General features: G+C 40.8%; 1 protein-coding gene and 1 pseudogene across 2 annotated transcripts in view; one reads left to right on the top strand and one right to left on the bottom strand.

Annotated features, from left to right (window-relative positions):
* NELL1 (neural EGFL like 1) overlaps positions 1–22,648 on the top strand; it is an 853,841-nt gene that overhangs the window by 513,873 nt on the left and 317,320 nt on the right. For both annotated transcript variants that reach the window (XM_022583758.2, XM_022583757.2), the window contains exon 14: positions 945–1,067. In XM_022583758.2, coding sequence (XP_022439466.1) covers positions 945–1,067 — 123 coding nt within the window. The remainder of the gene's footprint in view (positions 1–944; positions 1,068–22,648) is intronic.
* Positions 7,948–9,032, bottom strand: LOC111179837 (vacuolar ATPase assembly integral membrane protein VMA21 pseudogene; annotated as a pseudogene).

Genomic DNA, 22,648 nt, shown 5'->3' with positions numbered 1-22,648 from the left:
CGTCCTGATGATGAGGGGAGAATCTAGTTATCTGTGAAATCTTGATTTCTAACTTGGAATCTTTCAGTCCATTTCATAGTGTTAGATGTATTTCCCCCTATGTCTTGTGGATTAAGGATGCCGTGGCTATTTGAATATATGTAACCATATTACTACACGTTAGGCATCAGCCCAGTGGTTAAATTCTGAACCTTGTGAAAATACTTGTGGGTTAATGCGCCTCTGCCAGGCTGTATTAGCTGGACCTTCCTCTTTAGTTTTACCCTCTTTGTTCTGTTGGAGAAGAACACTGATAGGGTGTGACAGGTGGTTTACCTCACGAGCTGGACCCAGGCAATCGGAGCCTCCATGCCCAATTCCCAACCTTGGGGCTGTTGACATATCAGACTGGTTAATTCTTCGTAGTCGTGGGCTGTCCTGTGCATTGTAAGAGGCTTAGCAGCATCCCTGCCCTCCACCGCTAGATTCCAGTAGCATCTCTTTTCTCAAAGCATGACACCCAAAAACATCCTCAGACACTGTCAGATGTTTCCTAGGAGGAGGAGATGCAGCATTGCACACACTGTGCCCCTGCCCCTATTGAGAACCACTACCTTGGAACCTCTGCAGAAACCTTTGCAGACATGGAAGAAGCAGTGGCCTTAGAGAAGCACTTAGCAATCATTGTGACCTTAGAGAAGCACTTAGCAGTCATTGTCACTTGCATAAGTCGCTTGACTTCTCTGACACTCAGTCTGTTTACCTGCCAAGTGAGGATAATAACATCCATCTTTTAGAGTTGTTGAGATTTCAACCACATCAGGCATGGACACTGCCAGGCATAGAGTAAGGTCCCAATGCACGGTAGTCACTGTCGTTCTTACTTGGTGAGTTCCAGCTAACTTTTCCAACACCAGTGATTCCAACTTATGAAAAAGTGTCTCTCTTTCTCACCCTGCAAACAGAGCATGACGAATGTGGCAGCGGGCAGCACAACTGTGATGAGAATGCCATCTGCACCAACACCGTCCAGGGATACAGCTGCACCTGCAAACCGGGCTACGTGGGCAACGGGACCATCTGTAGAGGTAGGCTGGCCGTGTAGGGGCAAGCCCTGAGAGCTGCAGCCCTGCCCGAGCTCTTGGCGCTCCTGTGGCAGATCCATTGTGCCATTCTGGTGGCTGAGCATGGCCAGCATTCCTGTCCCTGGACTGTCAATTGGCAAGGGCACTGTGCATCAGAGCAGAAGGTGCTCTGAGTCTACCTCTTGGGTTGAAGGAAGAAGGTATGAGTGTGGTTCAGGGGCATGGTTCCGTATCTAGATGGCTCTCTTCAGCTTTGCCTGTTGGCTTGTGTTTGTGATGGATGCACTGGTTGCTGAGAGCCCTGCTCAGAGGGCATGTGGGCACTGCTCATGGCCACATTCCAGGTATCTGTTCAGTGTAGGAAGCTTAAAGTGTCAGCCGCTCTCTGTGTTTGGAGCAGTTCAGAGGCCAGTGCCCTGGCTTCTGTCTGCATTTAGAATAAAATTCCCATTCCTCCTTCTGGCTAACGAGAACATTCAGAATCTGGTCCCTGGCTCCTCACAGCTGCATCTCTGTGTTCTCCCCCATTCTCCCTCGGTACCAGTGCGCTATTCCTCGCTATTCCTCACACAGGCCAACCACATTCCTGTCTCAGGGCTTTGCACTTGTGCTCCCCTGAGCCTCCATGCTCATTTCCTTCAGGTCTCTGCTCAGGTCTGCCCCCATCATTAGAGACTTTCTTTGACCACTGTTTCTGAAATAGACCCCTAGTACTTTTCGGCCCCATACCCTCCTTTATTTTTTCTTTACTAACACAGCCTATCGTAACATTATGCATTTATGTGTTTGTTTCTGTATTGTCTGCCTCCCCATGGGGATGTAAGCTATGTGAGAGTGACCACAGGGTTGCATCTCCCTACTCTGTCCCCAGCAACTAGAATGGTAGCTGGCACACTGTAGACAATCATTAACTAACTGAATCAACCAAAGAGGAAAGAGACACAGTCACATTGAAAAAGAGGCAAAGTGTACAAAAAACTCAGGAAATAACCCTTTGAGTTAGGCATTATTATTATCCCCATTTTAGAGTTCACAAAGCTGAGACACAGAAAGGTTAAGTAACTTACCCAAGGACACACAGTGCATTATCAGTATTCTTCTGAAGAGATGACATGCTGATGGTGAAAAATAATGAACAATGACTTCTAAGAGGGGAATCTTAGAAGATTGATTTTATTCTGTGTTGGGGAAGTTGGGGTAAACAGCCTCATGCATGACTGAGAGTTAAATTGGTGAGACTTTTTAATGGCAACTTGACAAAATCAATCTACTTTTAAAGTAAATCTGAAGGGTCATAGAGGGATTCTCTTGAGTCCATAGATTTTACCTCTTGAAATGTGTTCTAAGCATATGGACATACAGGGATGTTTTTGCCTCATTATTTGTATTTACCAAAAACCAGAAACAGCCCAAGTATCTGTCAGTAATGGAATGATTTAATTTATTTGGAGTATAATTTAATGGACTACAATGCAGTGCTTTGAACTTCTGAGTGTATCTACAGACACGTGCACACTCATATACACACCCACACTGAAAGGCATATTTTTGAGAAAAAAAGAAAGAAAAATAAATAAAACCAAGTTGCAAGACAATACATATGGTATACATATAGTATAATCACCTGGCTAGTTTATTATTATTTCTAAGCATCTTTATTGGAGTATAATTGCTTTACATTGTTGTGTTAGTTTCTGCTGTATAATGAAGTGAATGAGCTATACGTATACATACCTCCCCATATCCCCTCCCTCTTGCATCTCCCTCCCATCCTCCCTATCCCACCCCTCTAGGTGGTCACAAAGCACCGAGCTGATCTCCCTGTGCTATGTGGCTGCTTCCCACTAGCTATTTTATATTTGATAGTGTATATATGTCAGTGCTACTCTCTCACTTCCTCCCAGCTTACCCTTCCCCCTTCCCGTGTCCTTAAGTCCATGCTCTATGACTGCGTCTTTATTCCTGCCCTGCCACTAGGTTCATCAGTACCACTTTTTTTTTTTTAGATTCCATATGTATGTGTTAGCATATGGTATTTGTTTTTCTCTTTCTGACTTACTTCACTCTGTATGACAGACTCTCGGTTCATCCACCTCACTACAAATAACTCAGTTTCATTTATTTTTATGGCTGAATAATATGCCATTGCATATATGTGCCACATCTTCTTTATCCATTCACCTGTCGATGGACACTTAGGTTGTTTCCATGTCCTGGTTATTGTAAATAGAGCTGCAATGAATATTGTGGTACATGACTCTTTTTGAATTATGGTTTTCTCAGGGTGTATGCCCAGTAGTGGGATTGCTGGGTCATAGGGTAGTTCTATTTTTAGTTTTCTAAGGAACCTCCATACTGTTCTCCATAGTGGCTATATCAATTTACATTCCCACCAACAGTGCAAGAGGGTTCCCTTTTCTCCACACCCTCTCCAGCATTTATTGTTTGTAGAATTTTTTCATGATGGCCATTCTGACCTGTGTGCGGTGATACCTCATTGTTGTTTTGACTTGCATTTCTCTACATATATTTATGTAAATACAGGGAGATGGGAACCATGCACATTGTTCACCTTATTACCAATGGGTGTGTGTGTGTGTGAACAGGAACATCCACTTATTGCTATAAATTCAATATTGTTTGCATCTCCTACAGTGGGGATTTATATATGTAATATTTGTGTGTTTTTTGAAAAGTTCCATGAGACAAATAAACTAGTGCTCAACTTTTAAAAGAAGACTTGAAGATATTTCCAAAGCAAAACAAAAAAACATAAACATTAATATAGTTCCACGGGTTATCAAGCCACTGCTGATACCTGCATGGTAATGCTGTAAATCTGAAGAACAACACAGGGAATTGATTTTAATGCATTATTTTTCAAAATGACATTATCTCATACAATGATATTGATTGCACCAGGTCAGTGAGTTTTGTTTGTCACACCCTCTCTCGCCACTGTGATAGGTGATGGCTTCACCTTTGTGGAATTTGAAAGTCCCAACTGTGAAAAATACGAGTTCAAATAATGTTCCTGGTGTCCATGGACTCTGAAAATACACCTTCCCTTGAAAGTTATGAATTAGGGAAAATAATTTTCTTAAAGTAGTTCTCATGGTCCATTGTGTTAACCTTAATAAGATCAGGAGAGTCCTGCGTTTCTTCAGTGTTATGTGGGGAAGCATTGCAGTAGAGGTGAAGATTGGACAAAGGAATTGGAGAATTTGGGGTTTAGACCTGATTTCCTTACTGGTGAGCTGTCACTTCTGTATTTTTACATAGTACAATTGGGTTAATGTTACCTTCAGTGTTTATCCAGCAGTGTTATTGCAAAGAATTATTAAAGGACTATATATATTGTTGTGTTTTAAGCTATCAAATGCTCTAAAAGTGGAAGATAGTATGATTGGTGGAACAATGATGAAGGGCAAGGGGAAGGCAGTACATGAGTTGGCTTCAGCCTCAGCCTTGTGACCCAAGTACCCAAATATGTGTCTGTTTCAAGGCATACATTTTATAGTTGAGTTTTCCACTAGTAACTGGATCATTTATAGAGGGAGTTGGACAAGGAGTATCAGACAGCTTGAACTAATTCAGAAGGTCTGAGAGAAGAGATGGTTTGTATTGTGCTGGAGCCACGGTCTCGGGCACGCATGACCCAATCCTCACCAGACTTGCCAGATAGACACTCCTCTTTATAAAGGAGAAAGCTATTACTTGGGTACAGAAACAGAGAAACTTAAAGCAATCATTTCACTACCATTCCTTCCTGAGGGCTGGAAAAGATACATGATAAAGACTCTCCTCATTGCCCAGAAAGGCTCCCCGATTTTGGATGCACTAATATTATTGTTAATAAAAGTATATTGGTAGCAATGTTTACAGGAGTACTGGAGTGTCAATACTGCAGTGTTGAGAAGAACTAAAATAACGTCAAACTTATTTGTAAGCTCACTGTCATGCAAATACTTACCAACAAGCACTGGTACTGAATTTAGATCTCAATGTATCTGTTATAGTCCTTAAGGGCGGGAGCAGAAAGGGCACAACTGATTTAATTCTAAGAGAAGGATGTCTCTAGGCCCAGAGACTATTATTATGCTTACACTTTCAATAATGCTTCCTTTGAAAAATGTGGCTGAAACTTGAAAATGAAACTGATTGTCTAGTCTAAGCTTTCAAGAGACATTATGTTCATCAGCTTGGTAAAGAAAGGCGGACAGACACAGAAGCTGTATTGCAGTCTTGAAACCAGCAATAGTGCATTAAGAAGACAGTCACAAGAAGGGAGCTTGTGTGGTGCTAGGTGCAATATATTGGTTGTGTTATTTTGATTTAACAAGGCAGACCTTGATGTAGTCTTTTCATATTCTTTTCCTACAAGTGCATTTTTCCTAGGCAAAAAAAGAGTCTCTTGGATGCACTTTAAGCTCTTTCCATCACTTACCAAAGTCACTGCTTACCTTTTAAAGTTTGCAGCCCAGTAGACGTAACTGCATCCTTAGGGGCTTAAGGGAAGCACGTTAAACCAGCTTGTATCTCAGAGGGAGTGGAAATCTGGCACTTAGACAACTGCTGATTCTTTAGAGTGCATTTTGAGGTTGCACTTTGGTAAGTCACATAGATGTTTGTTATCTGTAATTGTCACATCCAAAATGATGCATGAGATTAGCAGAGCCATATATATATCAGTCAATTTTATTTTAAAACGGGCTACTGAACATTGACTTTCTGGTGAAAAATCAAGATAAGACTGGCTTTCTTTCCTAACTAACAATTCTCAATGGACCAGGAGACTTTCTTTAGGCAACGTTATTGAAAGATGTCACAGTCAATCTCTAGGCTCTCTGCTGGATTATGATCTGTTTGGGGAAGCAATTATTTGCAAGATATTTAAAGTGCTTAACAACTGCTACTTTTATAGAATGGCGCCAGCTATACTTAACATACCCATCTCAGTTCAGAATATATGCAAAGGGTATTTACCTTTTTTAGAACTGAAAAACGAAAGTACCTGGTTGGATGTCATTTTTTTTTTTTTTTCTTTTTGGGCAAAGCTGATGAGATCTTTATGATGAAAATAATCTTACAGTATATTTCTGTTAGATTCCCATGAAACGCAGGTTGGTTTTTTTTTTATTTTTTATGGAGTGTTTAAATTCCTTCAACAATTCAAAACTGAATTCTGCTGTCACATGTAAAATGGTATCCACTTGAAGAGCTAATGACATCAGATGCACTCTACAGCAGACTTTCCATTTTTAAGCACAATGAGAAAAAAGATTATATTCTGGGGGGCAAAATGGTAGGTGAGGTTAAGAAGGTCACGTGATAAATCAGTAGCCTGTACTGACGCTTCAAGTTACACTCCCTACTTGAGGTTATTCTTACGATCAGTTTTCAAACAATAGTGAACATACTCCTACCTTATAACATTGATATAAGGGCTCAATTGTATCTTTCCTTTCTATACATCCTGAAAGGATGTAGAAGAGGAAATCACTGAGACATCTTGAAAAATAAATCTATTTGTCAAATACCATGTTATTTCAACAGCAGCAAACTAGTCAGTTAACAGTTAAAACCCTAAGAAAATATTAACTTGTTTGAAAACAAGTCTATATTGTAATAACCCCAAATATCAACCTTAACATCCGATTCTGACTTTCAAATGCTGGGTACCTTTTCCAAGAGGAAATTACATCTGCTTTTACATGAATCCCCAGTTTAAATACTTGCAGAAAGACACACATATTACCTACTCAGCAAATGTCTGAAATCAAACAAAATAATCCAGCACTGGACATTAATATCTTACAAATAGCATAAGATCCCAAAAGTACAAGAAAAACCTTGGCATTATAGAAAAAGACATTAGGCGGACAAATTCTAAGTACAACAAAACATCTAAAGAGGGGACCATCTAGCAATCTACCATACAGTACACTAGACCCAATCTGGAGCATTCTACAATTTTATATTAAATTTGTACAATTTTATACCAAAACTATAGTCATTTTAAGAAAACATTTTACATTTAGAATAACTACTTAAGACATTTAAACTGTAGATAATATTTAACTGTAAGCAAGAATAAAAAATAGTCCTATAATTTTTATTTTTTCTCAACAAGTAAATAAACACAGATGCCTTCTTTGCTTTTATGCCTAACTACCTCTCTACTCCTTTAGTCCAGTTCCACATCATCAAAAGTAGGGGTGAATAAACAAAATCAGTAACGACAAACACAGCAAGGGCCATTGTAGTAGGGATTATCAATGACGGGAAATTTGTACAATGAGATATCTAGTTAAAAGAGTAAAGATAGAATGTGCTTTTTAAGAAAATGGCCAATAATCACTCATCTGAAAAAATGCAAATAGCCGCCAGGTAAAATTGGCAGAATTTGAACTGAAACCAAACTTTTAGTGTGTATCAAACTAGCATTAAGAAATGCACACAGGATGTAAACCAAAATAGTGGTTATCTCCAGGTGGCAACATTACAGGGAATTTAAATTTTCTTCCTGTTTTAATATGCATTTTTTTCATGTGTGTTTTTAGATTGCACACAAGTAGTACCAAGTGGCTAGAAAGAACACAGACCAAGGATACTAAAGTAAAACCACAGGGTCTTTTTCTATCAGAAGAGACCTCAAGGATTATCTAACTTAGATACATTATCTATCTATGTATCTGGGCTATAACGGCACTGATTTAAAAGACTAGACTAGAAATTCCAAGAATACTTCCTAGATGATAAAAATAATCTATTTTCAGGATTGTTTATACTCCCTAAGTATGCAAAAATTAACACATTTAAATGTAAATTCCTTCATATACGTTATTAAAAAGTAGGAAAAACAAATTTAAAGGGAGTTTACACAACCTTGTAATTAAAGCATAAGTTCATTGTTGAATGACAGAGCAAAGCAGATCATTACAGAGTTTGTCTGAAAGCAGGAGGCTGGCCTGCAAGGGGCCTTTAGGGAGTAGGCTGGGTGCCCAGGCAGGTAGCTCTTTGCTTTGCTGTCTGCATTCTTCAATAAGCCCAGTCCTTTTACATGAATGGGTGTGATTCAGCCTAGTTTCCCCATGAAATAATGTAATGAAAGATTTCTCCTGACGAGGGATTACACTTGATGCAAAATTTCTCAGTGACATTCAGATTAATTCCAGTGTCCACAATTTAAGCAATTTCCAGTAGGCATTTACAACCCAGAATCCAATGACCTGGTGTTTTCATGATAGTTAGGGAAAGTGTTCCAGCGAAAAATAAAGTTTAGATTTGCTCCACTATGTACATCTGAATATAGCCAGAGGAGGAAAACTCAAAACCAACCAAAAGACAAAATGCTATAAAATATTTTTTTTGTTGTAAGGTAATCAAATTCTTCCCAGAGTAATGTGTAACTAATTTCACAAATTTATTTGCAACCAATTTAACTTTTCCAAATTCTCATTTGCAAATGAGAGGTTCATACAATTAAAACTGATGATACAAACTATTGTTTCAGAAGGATCAGAATTTACACTAGTCAAACGTGATTCCATAAGATTGATTTTAACATGTTCTTTCAACTTTATTAAAATCATCAATATCCCAGACGCATTTACCACTTAAAAAAAATCAATTTAATGCTATCAAAAGGTGATGTTCACTTTAATCCTGTTTGCCTTCACACCACTGCCGTGAGCCTTTATTCCAGGCCACATAAACAAAGAGGGCCAGCACCACGTGGACGGCGACCACTGCAACAATAGCAGCATAAAAATAGCTGTCTCTGTTGGACATCCCAAAGGCGCCTTCAAAAGCATAAGATTTAGTCGTGAAATGTAACCCAATAGGTAAAGTGATTATTAAAGCTGTGAAGAACAGGAGCGTCTCCAGAGTAGATGCTAATGAACTTTCATTTCTGAAGTCTCATGGCTGCAGCGCATTCAGCACCACTTTATCAAAGTGCTCCATGGTGTCGACACGCTAACAGCAGGCGCTCAGAGGCGGGCTGGGCTCGGGCCGCGCTCAGTCGGCTCCGCAAGAGACCGGTCGCGGCTGACTGTGCCGCTGGATGTTATATTTTAAGGCAAGGTTAGCATAAATAGATCTGGTTCTTTATTTTTTTAGTCTGTAAAGGGTGACAATTATTTCATAATACTAGTTTCTTACTGATTTAATCATGCAGTTATGAGAAATAGCCAATATCTATATCCGATGTTAAATTCCTGATTAATTTTGTTTCTTTAATTGATTAATTAATTAGTTAGATAGTTTATTTATTTATTTATTTTTGGCTGCGTTGGGTCTTCGTTGCTGTGCGCGGGCGTTCTGTACTTCCGGCCAGTGGGGGGCTTCGTTGCGGTGCGTGGGCTTCTCATTGCGGTGGCTTCTCTTGTTGCAGAGCACAGGCTCTAGGCACGCGGGCTTCAGTAGTTGTGGCACGCAGGCTCTAGAGCTCAGGCTCAGTAGCTGTGGCACACGGGCTTAGTTGCTCTGCGGCGTGTGCGATCTTCCCGGACCAGGGCTTGAACCTGTGTCCCCTGCATTGGCAGGCAGATTTTTAACCACTGTGCTACCAGGGAAGTCCCTGATTAAATTTAAAAAAGTTTATTGGAGTATAGTTGATTTACAATGTTGCGTTAGTTTCTTCTGTACAGCAAAGTGACTCAGCTATACATATACATATACCCACTCTTTTTAGATTCTTTTCTCATGTAGGCCATTACAGAGTATTGAGGAGAGTTCCCTACGCTGTATGGTAGGTCTTTATTAGTTACCTATTGTACATATAGTAGTGTGTATTTGTCAATCCCAGTCTCCTAATTTATCCCTCACCCACCCCCCACCTTACCCCCTGGTAACTGTAAGTTTGTTTTCTACATCTGTGACTCTGTTTCTGTTTTGTAAGTAAGTTCATTTGTAGCCTTTTTGAGATTCCACATATAAGCGATATGATATGATACTTGTCCTTCTCTGTCTGACTTACTTCACTCAGTACGCCAATCTCTAGGTCCATCCATGTTGCTGCAGATGGCATTTTTTAATGGTTCTTCTTAATGACTGTCACACTGTGAAAGCTAAGTAAGCAGTCAGGAGCCTAGAACAGGTTCCGTTGCTGGGTCTGCCTGGCCCAGAGACTTAATATTACCTTAGAGACTTCTTTTTTTTTTTTTTTCGGCCACACCTCATGGCTTATGGGATCTTAGTTCCCCAACCAGGGGTTGAACCTGTGCCTCCTGCATTGGAAGTGTGGATTCTTAACCACTGGACCGCCAGGGAAGTCCCCTTAGAGGCTTCTCTTGATTCAGATATTTATTAAAGTAAAGGATAAGTCTAAAAACATTTACAAAGAGTGTGCAAGTGTCAGCAGAGTTTGGCAGCAGTGCTAACTGCGATCCTTCCTCAACAGGATTTTGGTGGGATGCTAAACCAGTACTGACCAGTAGAACGTGTTGTGGTTTACACTTGCCTTCTTTCACATTTCTGCCTCTTCCTATTCCCAACACAAGGATATGTTTCTTCATTTCAGCCTCATGCATGCCACTCTGTTTGTTTTCTAGAATAAAGTTAGATACGTTCCTGGCAGAGTAACTCAGCTCTGCTGACAATTGCTCAAAGCTTTAGTCCCTAAAATACAGCCATCCTACAACTCAGCCACACTGAGTTTGGTGTCTGTTTCTGTTGCTTTTGCCTAATCTTCTCATTTATACATAGATGTTTATTTTCCAGGGCATCTGGATTACACCTTGTCCTGTGATAATGAACCAGTGTCCTCACTTGCTAATAAACATAATGACATTTTCAAATTTCTTCTCACCCTTAGCTTCTAAATTTTAGGGAAAACTGGAAGGCAGTAGGGTTAACGTGTGAAACTGCTTGTATAAGGTTAGGAAACAGTGGTAGCTTCTGTCACAGACAAGCTTGAGAATTTCAGTAGTTCCAAAACACTAAGTTCTTACCTATCACTCACTAAGAGCTGGTGGTGTGTGTAGAGGGTTGTGATCCACACAGTAACTCAGGGACCCACTCACCTTACATCTTGTCGCTGTGATCTCTTCTTGGTTCTCAGAATCCTCACTGCTCCATCAGCAGACGGGGAAGGAGAATTAGGTCATGTGTGGGAGGTTTTGAAGGGCTAGGCCTGAATGTGATGCATACCTCTTTGGCTCACATGGCATTGAGCAGAATTAGGTCCATGGCCCACCTAACAATACAGCAGAATGTCTGTGTGCTTGGGAAGGAGGGTGAGGCCACAGCTGTGGGTGAACACTAGCAGTCTCTGCTATATTGCTGTTGTGAATACAATTCTAAGTGAATAAAAGTGGCTGCATTATTATTTGTAGGAAATAAACCTCCATATGCAATTCTAAAATGGGTTCTGGCTGATGCACTGTGAAGAGCAGGCTTTCCAGTAAGAAAGACAGAGTATCCAGGGTTTAAAAAGGTCTGCAGTAGGGCTTCCCTGGTGGCGCAGTGGTTGAGAGTCCTCCTGCCGATGCAGGGGACATGGGTTCGTGCCCCGGTCCGGGAAGATCCCACATGCCATGGAGTGGCTGGGCCCGTGAGCCATGGCCGCTGAGCCTGCGCGTCCGGAGCCTGTGCTCCGCAATGAGAGAGGCCACAACAGTGAGAGGCCCGCGTACCAAAAAAAAAAAGGTCTGCAGTGGAATGCACTCATTCTTTCCAACCATGTCATCACCACTTCTGTCTGGCTTCTGTCAAATTAAAGATAGCTCACTTTTTATCTAAGCTTCTGATCCTGCCAGTTACAAGAAAAATTGAGAAACTTTATGGGTCACTTGAAAGTAGTGCAAAAACCTCAGAATCATTAAATATCTCTTCAGCAGAACTGCCAGTAACATAGTAAAGTAACTCCACCTGAGCCCTGTACCTCGCATAATTCTGTCACTTAAATAACTGATTCCTGCTTATTACTATAACTCTCTTCCTGAGTTTTGTGATCATGTCTTCCAAAATCAGTGAATTTTCTACTTTTAAACTTACAACAGAGAAATCATGTGTTGGTTCTCTTGCGCTGTGTTCTTGTATCACCTTACTTATTTAGGGATGATACTATTTGTAATGTGCGATATTCTGAAACAGATACTGGACAGGGATAAGGCAGAATTTCAAGTATTTATTCAAATATAATTTAACTATAGTTTTAAGTTGTGTTAGGAAAAATGCACTAATTTAAGACAGATTTTCTTTTTTTTTTTGCGGTACGTGGGCCTCTCACTGTTGTGGCCTCTCCCGTTGCGGAGCACAGGCTCCAGACGCGCAGGCTCAGCGGCCATGGCTCATGGGCCCAGCCACTCCGCGGCATGTGGGATCTTCCTGGACCGGGGCACGAACCCGTGTCCCCTGCATCGGCAGGAGGACTCTCAACCACTGCGCCACCAGGGAAGCCCCAAGATAGATTTTCTTTTAAGTAGAATATTAAAATTTCATAAAATGGATATTTTGCCTGTATTAAGTGACTATGTAGATGAGGGAGGAATTCTAGATATTCTTCTAAAACACAACCTATTTTTGGAGATGTGACCAGATGAGCTTGGAAAATGGTTTGAATTCAGCCTCCTAGACTATTTATTTTTATTTTTTTTACATCTTTATTGGAGTATAATTGCTTTATAATGATGTGTTAGTTTCTGCTTTATGACAAAGTGAATAGTTATACATATACATATGTTCCCATATCTCTTTACTCTTGCATCTCCCTCCCTCCCACCCTCCCTATCCTACCCCTCTAGGTGGTCACAAAGCACCAAGCTGATCTCCCTGTGCTATGCGGCTGCTTCCCACTAGCTATCTACCTTACGTTTGGTAGTGTATATATGTCCATGCCACTCTCTCGCTTTGTCACAATTTACCCTTCCACCTCCCCATATCCTCAAGTCCATTCTCTAGTAGGTCTGTGAAGGGAATAAAGACACAGACCTCTTAGACTATTTAAAGCAAAGAAATGATCTTTGGCATCTAAATGGCAAACTCTGTTTTGCACAGATAAGGGTGTTGAATATTGGAATATTCATTTATAGTATCTCTCTAAAGACTACATTAAGTAGAAGAAAAATAAGGTGTAATCAGTTTCTCAAAAGCGAACTTGCTTTATGTTTAACAGAACAAAGTAAAACACACACATGCACGTACAGAAGCGTATGGTTTGACATTAGTAGAAGACGTAAGGGCTCTAGAATAGCAATGCCCAGTTGAGATATAATGTAAAGCACACAGCTTAATTTAAGTTTTCTGGAAGTTGCTTTAACAAAGGTAAGAAGAAATAGGTTTGACACCTCTCGATCCAGACATTTCAAGTGCTCGACAGATAGCTGTGACTGCTGACTACTCCAGTAGCTCTAAAACATTTAGGATAGGTTTCAATTAATAAGAATATGGCACACTCTTTAATCTGTACCCCTAATCACATGGAGAAGATCTCTAGGGAGGCAGCATGGTGCCCTGAACATAAGAAATGGGGCTTTCCATCATTTTCTTTGTTATATTGAGCAGCCCAGGTCTGGCTTTCATTTGAATGCAAAACTGTAGTGTTTATTAAGCAGACAGATGGCTGGAATCCATATACTGGGGGCTGAGAATATCTAATTCCTTCTACAGTATAGCATTTCCTGTCTCAGGATGGAATTTCCCCATAAAGTCACATATTGAATAGAAATGAGTAGCATTCATCAAAGCTCAAATTATACTAAGATAAGAGAGAGTAGATGGGAAAAGAAAACAAGTCTAGAGCGTTTACTTTTGTTGCATTTCAAGATCAGTTTCATATTAAAAACAATTCATAAGAGAGCAGACATGTGCACTTCATAATGACCTGCTTACTCTGGCGATGCTCACCAGCTTTACATAGTAACTCGCTCTGCAGTCTCTCGCAACAGCCGTGAGCCAGAGGAGAGCCGTGCGTTCTCGAGGCTAGGGAAATGTGGCAATCTGTGGATAATTTTCTGACACGCTTATCCGTGCCACTTAGTGGGATCATACTTGAATGCTGAATTTACAGAGAATAAAACCTCATTATTTTAGACCCAGATAATTTGGAATTTGCAATAATTTTATTGAAATTGGATTAGCAAGAGGCAACCTCCAACAGTGTAAATACAAGGGCTTTTGAATCTGACACTCTTGACATCAGACCTCCACTCCCACACACACTGTGGAACGTAGGGCCTAGTCTCTTCACTTCTGTCAGTTTGCTTGCTCGCCTAATGAATTTGGAGGAAATGACAGTAACTTCATCGTGGATGTTACCACCTGGCGCACGTCCAGATCCAGTGATTCTTTGTGGCCTACCTGCCAGCTGGATGACAGAGTGATGAAGGGCATGGCTTCTGGAGCTAGACTGCTTGCTTAGAAGCCTGGCTCTTATACCTAGCTGCAGCATCTTGGGCTAGTTACCTAACTAATCTGTGTCTCGCTTTTATAATTGGGCATAATGATTGTATATATCTCCATGGGTTGTTTTCAGGACTAAGTGGAGTGTAAGTGCTTAGGGTAATGCTTGGAATATATTGGGTACTATTGTGTTTCTCTCTCCCCTGTGAACTCTATGCAGAAGATCTTCCCGTGCATCCCCATGACTTTAAGGATGGGATTCACACCTCTTAGCCTGTGACCACAGGTCTTTTCTGATCTAGTTGCCACCTACCTCTTTAGTCGCATCTCCTGCCACTTCCCCTCCAACAAAACCAGTCCTACTTTAGTCAAACTTCTTACAGTGTTCCAAGTCTTCCTTGCTGTGGAATAGCTCAACGGTTACGTGCATGGATTGTTGAGGTCAGTCTGCTGGGTTCAAAACTGGTTTCTAGCACTTAGCAGTTCCATGACCTTAGAAGTTACTTAAACTTCTCTGACTTGAGGGTTAAATAAAGTGCCTGTACATAGTATGTTCTTAGTTGTTACGTCCTCACTTTGAATGAAAAATCTTTGCCTTCGTTTTTATTTGGTGGTTGCTTGTCCTTCAAAATGCAGTTCACGTTCTACCTCTTTCAAGCCATTTTCCTTCACCCCTCCGTGTTCCTGCATATCATTCTCTGTCTTGGCATTTATCACACCATAGTGCAAGTGCTAATTTGCTTAATCTATCTCCCTCACTGGCCCGGGAAGGCAGACAGCATGTCCTTGTCATCTTTGTGTCCATAAAGCTTAACACATAAGGGTTATTTAATAAATATTTGTTGAGGAAAATAAGCAGTAAACTAGTTGTGAGGATTAAGTGAAATAACCTATGTTGACCATTTGGCACATAGTAGGAACCCAGTAAATACGAATTTCCTTTCCTTTAGAATTTACTAACAGTAAAAAGTAAAATTTACTTTTTCCTATGTCGCGTTTGAAAAGGGTTTTTCGCTTTACTGAGAAAATTAAGAAAGTCAGTAAATAAGGATCTTGCTCACGGTACAAATATTCTACATTTGATCTCTATTTGGATGTGTCTTTTCTCATCAGAGTAGTGATGAGAATGGTTTGGTGGTTGGGTCCACCATATTCAGGTTATTCCATTTAATATAAAGTATGCTTTCTTTTTACGCAATGAATGTCGAAGCCATAGAAATATAATACTCTAAAGAAAAGTATGGCCATTTACCTAGAAGCCCACCCCTTTGACAATAATAAGAGCTAGCTCTTTGTTGTCGTTTTTTTTTCCAGTTTTGCTGCATTTTAATGGTAGGTTTTTTAAGGGATTATTTTTAGGTCTTGTCAGCAACATCAAACAAAAGGCACTGAGTACTCCACAGGGCACAGAGCGCTGCCAGGCACCTCAGAAAGTGCACGTGACCTGGCGAACATGTTGTTCTTGCCCCCCCGAGGAGCTTACAGTCTGCGGGGGGGCGGTGTCCAGGGCTTGGGGGTGGCTGACAACTCACAGTCTTAGGAGTTGAGTGAACAACAGAGTAATTTATTAAGGCAAATTCTTCATCCCCTCAAGCTACTGTGGATGGAATCATTTTGGAATTCAACTAATCAAGAGAGAGGCAAGACTGAATTTGGTTGAGAATTCTTCAGGCTCATATAGTTTTTTAAGGTCCATCATAGTAGACAGAACTGACCTATCAGACAACTGAAAGTGGAGACTAGATCTCTTGAACTGCAAGGGCTAGGACTTAATTGTGGTTAATTATTTTAAAAAGCAAACATACTGAACGGTATGACTAGGCTTATTACACTAGTTTAAAAATAGGCCAAGTACTGGGCTTCCCTGGTGGCGCAGTGGTTGAGAGTCCGCCTGCCGATGCAGGGGACACAGGTTCGTGCCCCGGTCCGGGAAGATCCCACATGCCGCGGAGCAGCTGGGCCCGTGAGCCATGGCCGCTGAGCCTGCGCGTCCGGAGCCTGTGCTCCGCAACGGGAGAGGCCACAACAGTGAGAGGCCCGCATACCGCAAAAAAAAAAAAAAAAAAAAATAGGCCAAGTACTGGCATGGCGTTCCCCTTATGCTAGCATTGGTCATTTAAAATAGTGAATATTAAATATGTGGGCTCCACATCTAACCCACAGAATTAACAGCTAGCTTTTATTGAGCACCTGTGAGCCAGGCACTGTGCTAAGAGCTTTACAACAAATATCTCATTTAAGTCATACCAGTTCTCTATGAAGGAGGCAGAATTATTGTCCCCATTATATACATGAGGAAACTGAGGCTTTAGAAAGGATGATTGAGGCAGTTAGCTATGTAGTCTAGGCCGGGGATGAGATTAGATAAGGAGAAGGGGGTTTTTGAAAAACTGGAGTCATCATGTGTGTGGATACCAAGTCGTTATATGGATACAAACTTGGAGAATGCCAAGACTTTTCCTACAACACAGGTCATGTGGGAATAATAGACTTTTCATGAGAGTAAGGGAAGGAAATTTCCTTCCCCCATGTAAGGGAAGGAAATTTTGGGGGCATGAGCAAGGACCTGATTGGTTTTGAGGACCTGATTTTTTTTTTCTTTTAAACCCCACATTTGTTTATTTATTTATTTTTTTGGCTGTCTTGGGTCTTCGTTTCTGTGCTAGGGCTTTCTCTAGTTGTGGCAAGTGGGGGCCACTCTTCATCGCGGTGCACAGGCCTCTCACTATCGCGGCCTCTCTTGTTGCGGAGCACAGGTTCCAGATGTGCAGGTTCAGTAGTTGTGGCTCACGGGCCCAGTTGCTCTGCGGCATGTGGGATCTTCCCAGACCGGGGCTCGAACCCGTGCCCCTGCATTAGCAGGCAGATTCTCATCCACTGCGCCACCAGGGAAGCCCAAGGACCTGATTCTTGTTTCACCTGGTGGAGGAAGCATTCTCTGAAGAGGATGAGGGTTTAAGGAACTCCGTTTCCCATCCACTGAAGTCCCATAGCCAAAATCTTTGGGACAGAACGGAGCAAGGAGCAGGAAGGAGAAAGGAAGCAGCAGACCTGATGTTGAGTTTGAACTGAGATGGATGCAGGGAAGGGTTGCATTTTGGGTGATGGAGATCAGAGGAGTGTGGAGCCTGGTTAGATTAATCTCCATATTCCAGTGGTGGTTCCTAAGGTAAAGTCAGGGGAATAACAGCTGCACAACCTGGCTTACAGACAACTGGGGAGAGAAAAGGAGGATGGCCAGAGTAGAGAAATGGACATCTGTTGTTTTTACCAGTGAGCGTTCTTTCACCATATTGGTAAGGATTCCTCAGTTTCCTTCTGGGAGCCACCCCTCCTCACTTTTAGTCCCTATGGCCCTAGTGTTGGAACCTGTAACCCTTCTCTGGCACAATTGTAGAAGTGCATTCTCCTGGCCACAGAGATTGGTTCAGGTTTGACACGTTACCCAAGCAGATACAATTAGTTTCCCCCCCCCCCCCCCCCCGGTTACATTCGACAGGGAAACTAACTTTTCTATTATGGAAGGGGGTCTGGAAGAATATGACCAGGAACATTTATGGCCATTTTGAAACCACAGGGGAGAAGCTGTCTGAGAATGAAGCCAACACACAGAACTGTGTGGAGAAACAGAGTTGAATCAGACCTTGATAATATCGTTGGAACTTCTGTATCCAGTCATGCCTGAAGTGTTGCTCTGGGTTTTCCGTCATTTTCTAAGAAAGTGCTAACTGTTGGTATGGTAACTCAACTGCTTTGGGAAGGAAAGCAGTAAGAATCCTTAACATTCCAATGGGAGAAATCTTTGTATTTCTATGAGCATAACATATATTTGGAAAAAAGATGCTAATGAATCAGGGTGGTTAAAGTACTTACTATGAAGCCAAAAGGCAGGCAACATTTTAGACAGAAGAATAATTAGCAGATTTGACTACAGACTTGTACTTTTTTTTCCTCTGGCATGGGCAAATTATTATCAGTCTCAGTATTCTTGAATGAGGGTTTTTTCTTATTCCCTAGAAAGTTATTTATTGTATGAATGCATACGTGGAGTTTTGTGGATGCTTTACTCCTCTTCACTCTTCTCTGGAGCCTTCCAGTCCAGGTCAATAAAACAGGCACCACTCTGCATCATTCATACCATCCTCAAAACCCACAGGGTTCATCCTTGGTTCTTGACTGTTGGAGTTAAAATATCATTTCCCTCTTCTTTAGAACGGTGCTGTTTAGATTTCTTATCAGAGTCCAGCTGTATCTGAAGGCCTATAGCCTAACCTCCCGGATCGGTAGGGGAGAGTTGTCATATTTTGTCTCTGGCTGATAAGAATTGGAACACAAAAGAGTTCCCCTTTGGGTAAGATTAAACCAATAACTCTAATTCAGATCATTTCATTAAATTGTATTATCTTGAGCAAAACACTGTATTCCTTGCTATTGCACATGATAAATGTTGGAGAAAAGGAATAAAAGTAGTAATTCCCAGTTTCTTTCACATCATGATACACATAGAAATGATCCTATTTCATAGGCACATGGGTGTAAATAGATGAGGCTGCTCACTGCTGAGTGTCACCTCGCTGCACCGAGTGGATCAGTAGCTCAGCATACCTTCCCCTATTCCTGGCGCTCTGACTGGGAAGCTTCTGGATTTGCAAACCATAAGGGCTGGATTTTGGTCGTAGCTCAGCCACTCAACCCCACTATATTCTTGGGGTGTTCTCCTTTCCTTTTTAAAAAAAATTTTATGATACTACAGTTGATTTACAGTGTTGTACAAAGTGTACAGCAAAGTGATTCAGTTTTATATGTATATATATATATACATATACACATACATATGTAGGAATTTATATACTCTTTTTACATTCTCTTCCATTATAAGTTATTATAAGATATTGAGTATAGTTCCCTGTGCTATACAGCAGGTATTTGTTGATTATTTTGTATATAGTAGTATGTATATTTTAATCCCAAACTCCTAACTTATCTCCCTCTCCCCTTTTGGTAACCGTAAGCTTGTTTTCTACATCTGTGAGTCTATTTCTGTTTTGTAAAAAAGTTCATGTGTATCATTTCTTAGATTACATATGTAAGCAATATCATATGATCTTTGTCTGCCGTACTTCACTTAATATGAACATCTCTAGGTTCATCCATGTTGCCGCAAATGACATTATTTCATCCTTTTTATGGCTGAGTAATATTCCTTTTTGGTCCTCAGCTCTGCGTCCTTAAATGAAGAATCTGAGGTCTAGTCCTAATGTAAATGTCTGTATATCAGGAGCATTATCAGATCTGATAAACAGAGGTTTATGAGGTGCACTGAGGCTTTAAGCATGAAAGTATCAACACTAAGCTCATTGCTTAGATCTGTTTAATTACTGCTAAGCATCCCTGTTTTGTGCTGGTCTTAGCCTATCAATCACCAATGTTGTGGTTTGCCGTCAAGATGCCAAAGATCGTAATTGATTACACCTTATTTTTCTTCTATTAATGTAGTCTTTAGAGAGATACTATAAATGAATATACCCTTGTTTTTCTTAGTGTGACTGCAAGATGCCCTTCAGCAATTACCAGCAGGAAACTGAAAACATAAAGGTTTCTTAATTGAAAGACCTGGAAATTACACAGCACACCAGGAGCAACATAGCAAGGTCACCAGGGGTGGGCCCAGAGGGAGGGGCGAAGCCCAGAGCCTGGGGTTGTGCCTTCATTGAGGTCAAGGGTGGGGTGCCTAAGTTTCTGTGGGCTCACTCTTTATTGGTAGAACATATTTAAAACATAAGAGTGGTGATTTAAAGGACAGCAAGAGGAAAAAAGAAACAAGTAGTCCAAATGGTCAGATATTTAAATCAATCAACATCTGTAAAACAAAGGTGTCTCAGTGCAGGGAGGTGGCCTAGCTCTTTATGTAGTTGTGAGGCTGGAAGTGTGTTTATTTGGGTTAACCATCTTTGAAGGGGATGCCTCTTGAAAATGAATGCCTTGGAAATCAATGTTTAAATCAGGCATTTGTATTACAAAAAAGCAACAACAACTAACCTGCCAGGGCTTATACCACAAGACTCTTTAAAAAAAATCAGACCTACATTATTTAAGATACCTGTATGATAGTCTGTGATGTAAAGTGTCAGGGTCTGGGTTAAGTACTCAGAGATTATTCATAGAATTACTGAATGAAAAGGAAGAGTTGAGATAATTTATTCCCCAAATACAAAAGAAGATTCTCCTAAAATCATCAGAGTATATTTACGTAGAGCATCATGCAAATACACAATTGAGGGTGCTTAGAGCCAGCTCCTAGTTGTCCTTTAGCAGCATAAAAAGAAAAGCATAAATACATAATCCATACATTATTAACCAATTTACTCCCCCTTAGCCAAGTCTTTAGTATATAGAATTAGAGACATTTCAGTATCAATAACCTGTTACATCCAGCAAGAGCGGGAGCTGACCACTTTGATGGGACAGGACAGCACTAGATCCAGCAGGTACGAATAATTGGAGTCAAATGATCAAGGAGTAAGGAGAATGAAGAGACTACATGTACCACCCAGGGTGCAAGAGAATCATGAATTCATGATCATAGTCTAGGCAAACTTTTGGCAAGGGTGTGAGGGAGTGACACACTCTGTAACCATGCATCAAATTTCTTTCAAATCTGTTGCAACTGAAGGAAGCTGTGTCCATCTGAAAACTTTATGCCATTTTTTAGTGCAGCAGACTGAACCTCAATATTAACCCAGGTATACAATGATATCCCTTACTAAAGTTAGTCAGAAGCAGTCAACTCCTTCTTCTGTAATAAGTTGACAATCGGGAATTATCGTAAATGAAGCTAAAACAGAAGCTTTTCATACCTTGAACAAGCACGTATAGTTTGAAGTTTTGCTTATTACTTTTATGTGTTCAGACTTTTAGGAGAGGTATCTCAAGAAGGGAAACGTTTCGAATAAGTCAGAGGGTAGGAAAAATGATACAAAAGCCTTGAATATTAGGTTCTAATCTCTTTGAAAGCAGCTGTTGACCACTTACACATGAGTTTGCATTTGAAGGCCTCTTAGCACCTACCTCTTGATCAATTTAACCAAGTGAATAATTCCTGAACTTGGAGTGTACAAATGATAACAGGTGAAGTGTCCTAGTCTCTATTGAAAAGTATTTACATTTGAGTAAATTTACCGAAATTACATCCTTTTAAGTAAATCATATGTTTCTGAGGATAAGGATTAATCTAGAAATGAAACTCTTCATTGATGGACAGACAAGTCATTATAGAGGTAGAAGCACCTGTAGGGATCATGTCTCTTATTTGTATGTCAGGATGCCCTGGGGAAAGGACTTGCCTATAACTGTTACTGAATTGGACTTGGGTTGGCTCGCTCACACACAGTAAAGCCAATATGCTGCCACCAGGTTGTAGTGAAGGAAAGTGCGGCGTTTACTGCAAACACCAAAACAAGGATTGCAGGCAGCTAATGCTCAAAAAACCTAAACTCCTTGATGGGTTTCAGGGAAGTGGGGAGGAATTTTAAAGGCAAGGTGAGGTAGAGAGTTACATGGTGTGTGATCAGCTCATGCACAATTTTTTGACTGGTTGATGGTGAGGCAACAGGGTGGTGTCACGACTTAACATTATCAACCCTCAGGCTCCAGCCAGTTTGGGGGCTACATGCTTATAGTCATCATGCAGTTAGCTTTTTCCATCTGGTGGGGGTTTTAATGTCTGTAACACAATTTAGGAATGTGCATCTCTATGTCTTTCACAGAGGAACTAAAGATTCTGTGACTCTGCTATATGGTTGATTTACTGTTTAAATTGTTACCAGTTCTCCTAGCCCAACTGCTACTATCTGTTACTACATGTTCCCGTTCTTTCCATCATTAATTCTTGAGCCAGCCTTTTATGACTCAGGGGAAGTCTGAGAGACTAAAGCTTTTCTACAAACAAGAGGCAGGTAGAGGACATTGGCAGTGGGGGTGTGGGTGGGGGTCTGTCCCGGGAAGGCCCCATAGGGTCTTGCTTGGTTACATAACCTCTTCACGATAGAATGAGGCTGAGAATCCATGTTTCTAACTCTTGGAAATCTTTTAATTATTCCATGATATCTTCCTCGACTTGTTCGTTTCACAGCTATTTTTATATGCTACTGTACGTACTACAGCTATAGTGGTAGAGTGGGAACTATGATTTACATGGCAATTTACCTGCTGTCGGAGTAATTTTTACTTTGTTCTTT

Source organism: Delphinapterus leucas, chromosome 7 (genome assembly GCF_059928025.1).
Source record: "Delphinapterus leucas isolate spDelLeu-1000000601 "Yukka" chromosome 7, BTC_Dleu_Yukka2, whole genome shotgun sequence".
Classification (NCBI taxonomy): Eukaryota; Metazoa; Chordata; class Mammalia; order Artiodactyla; family Monodontidae; genus Delphinapterus; species Delphinapterus leucas.
This window is presented reverse-complemented; position numbering and strand designations above follow the sequence as displayed.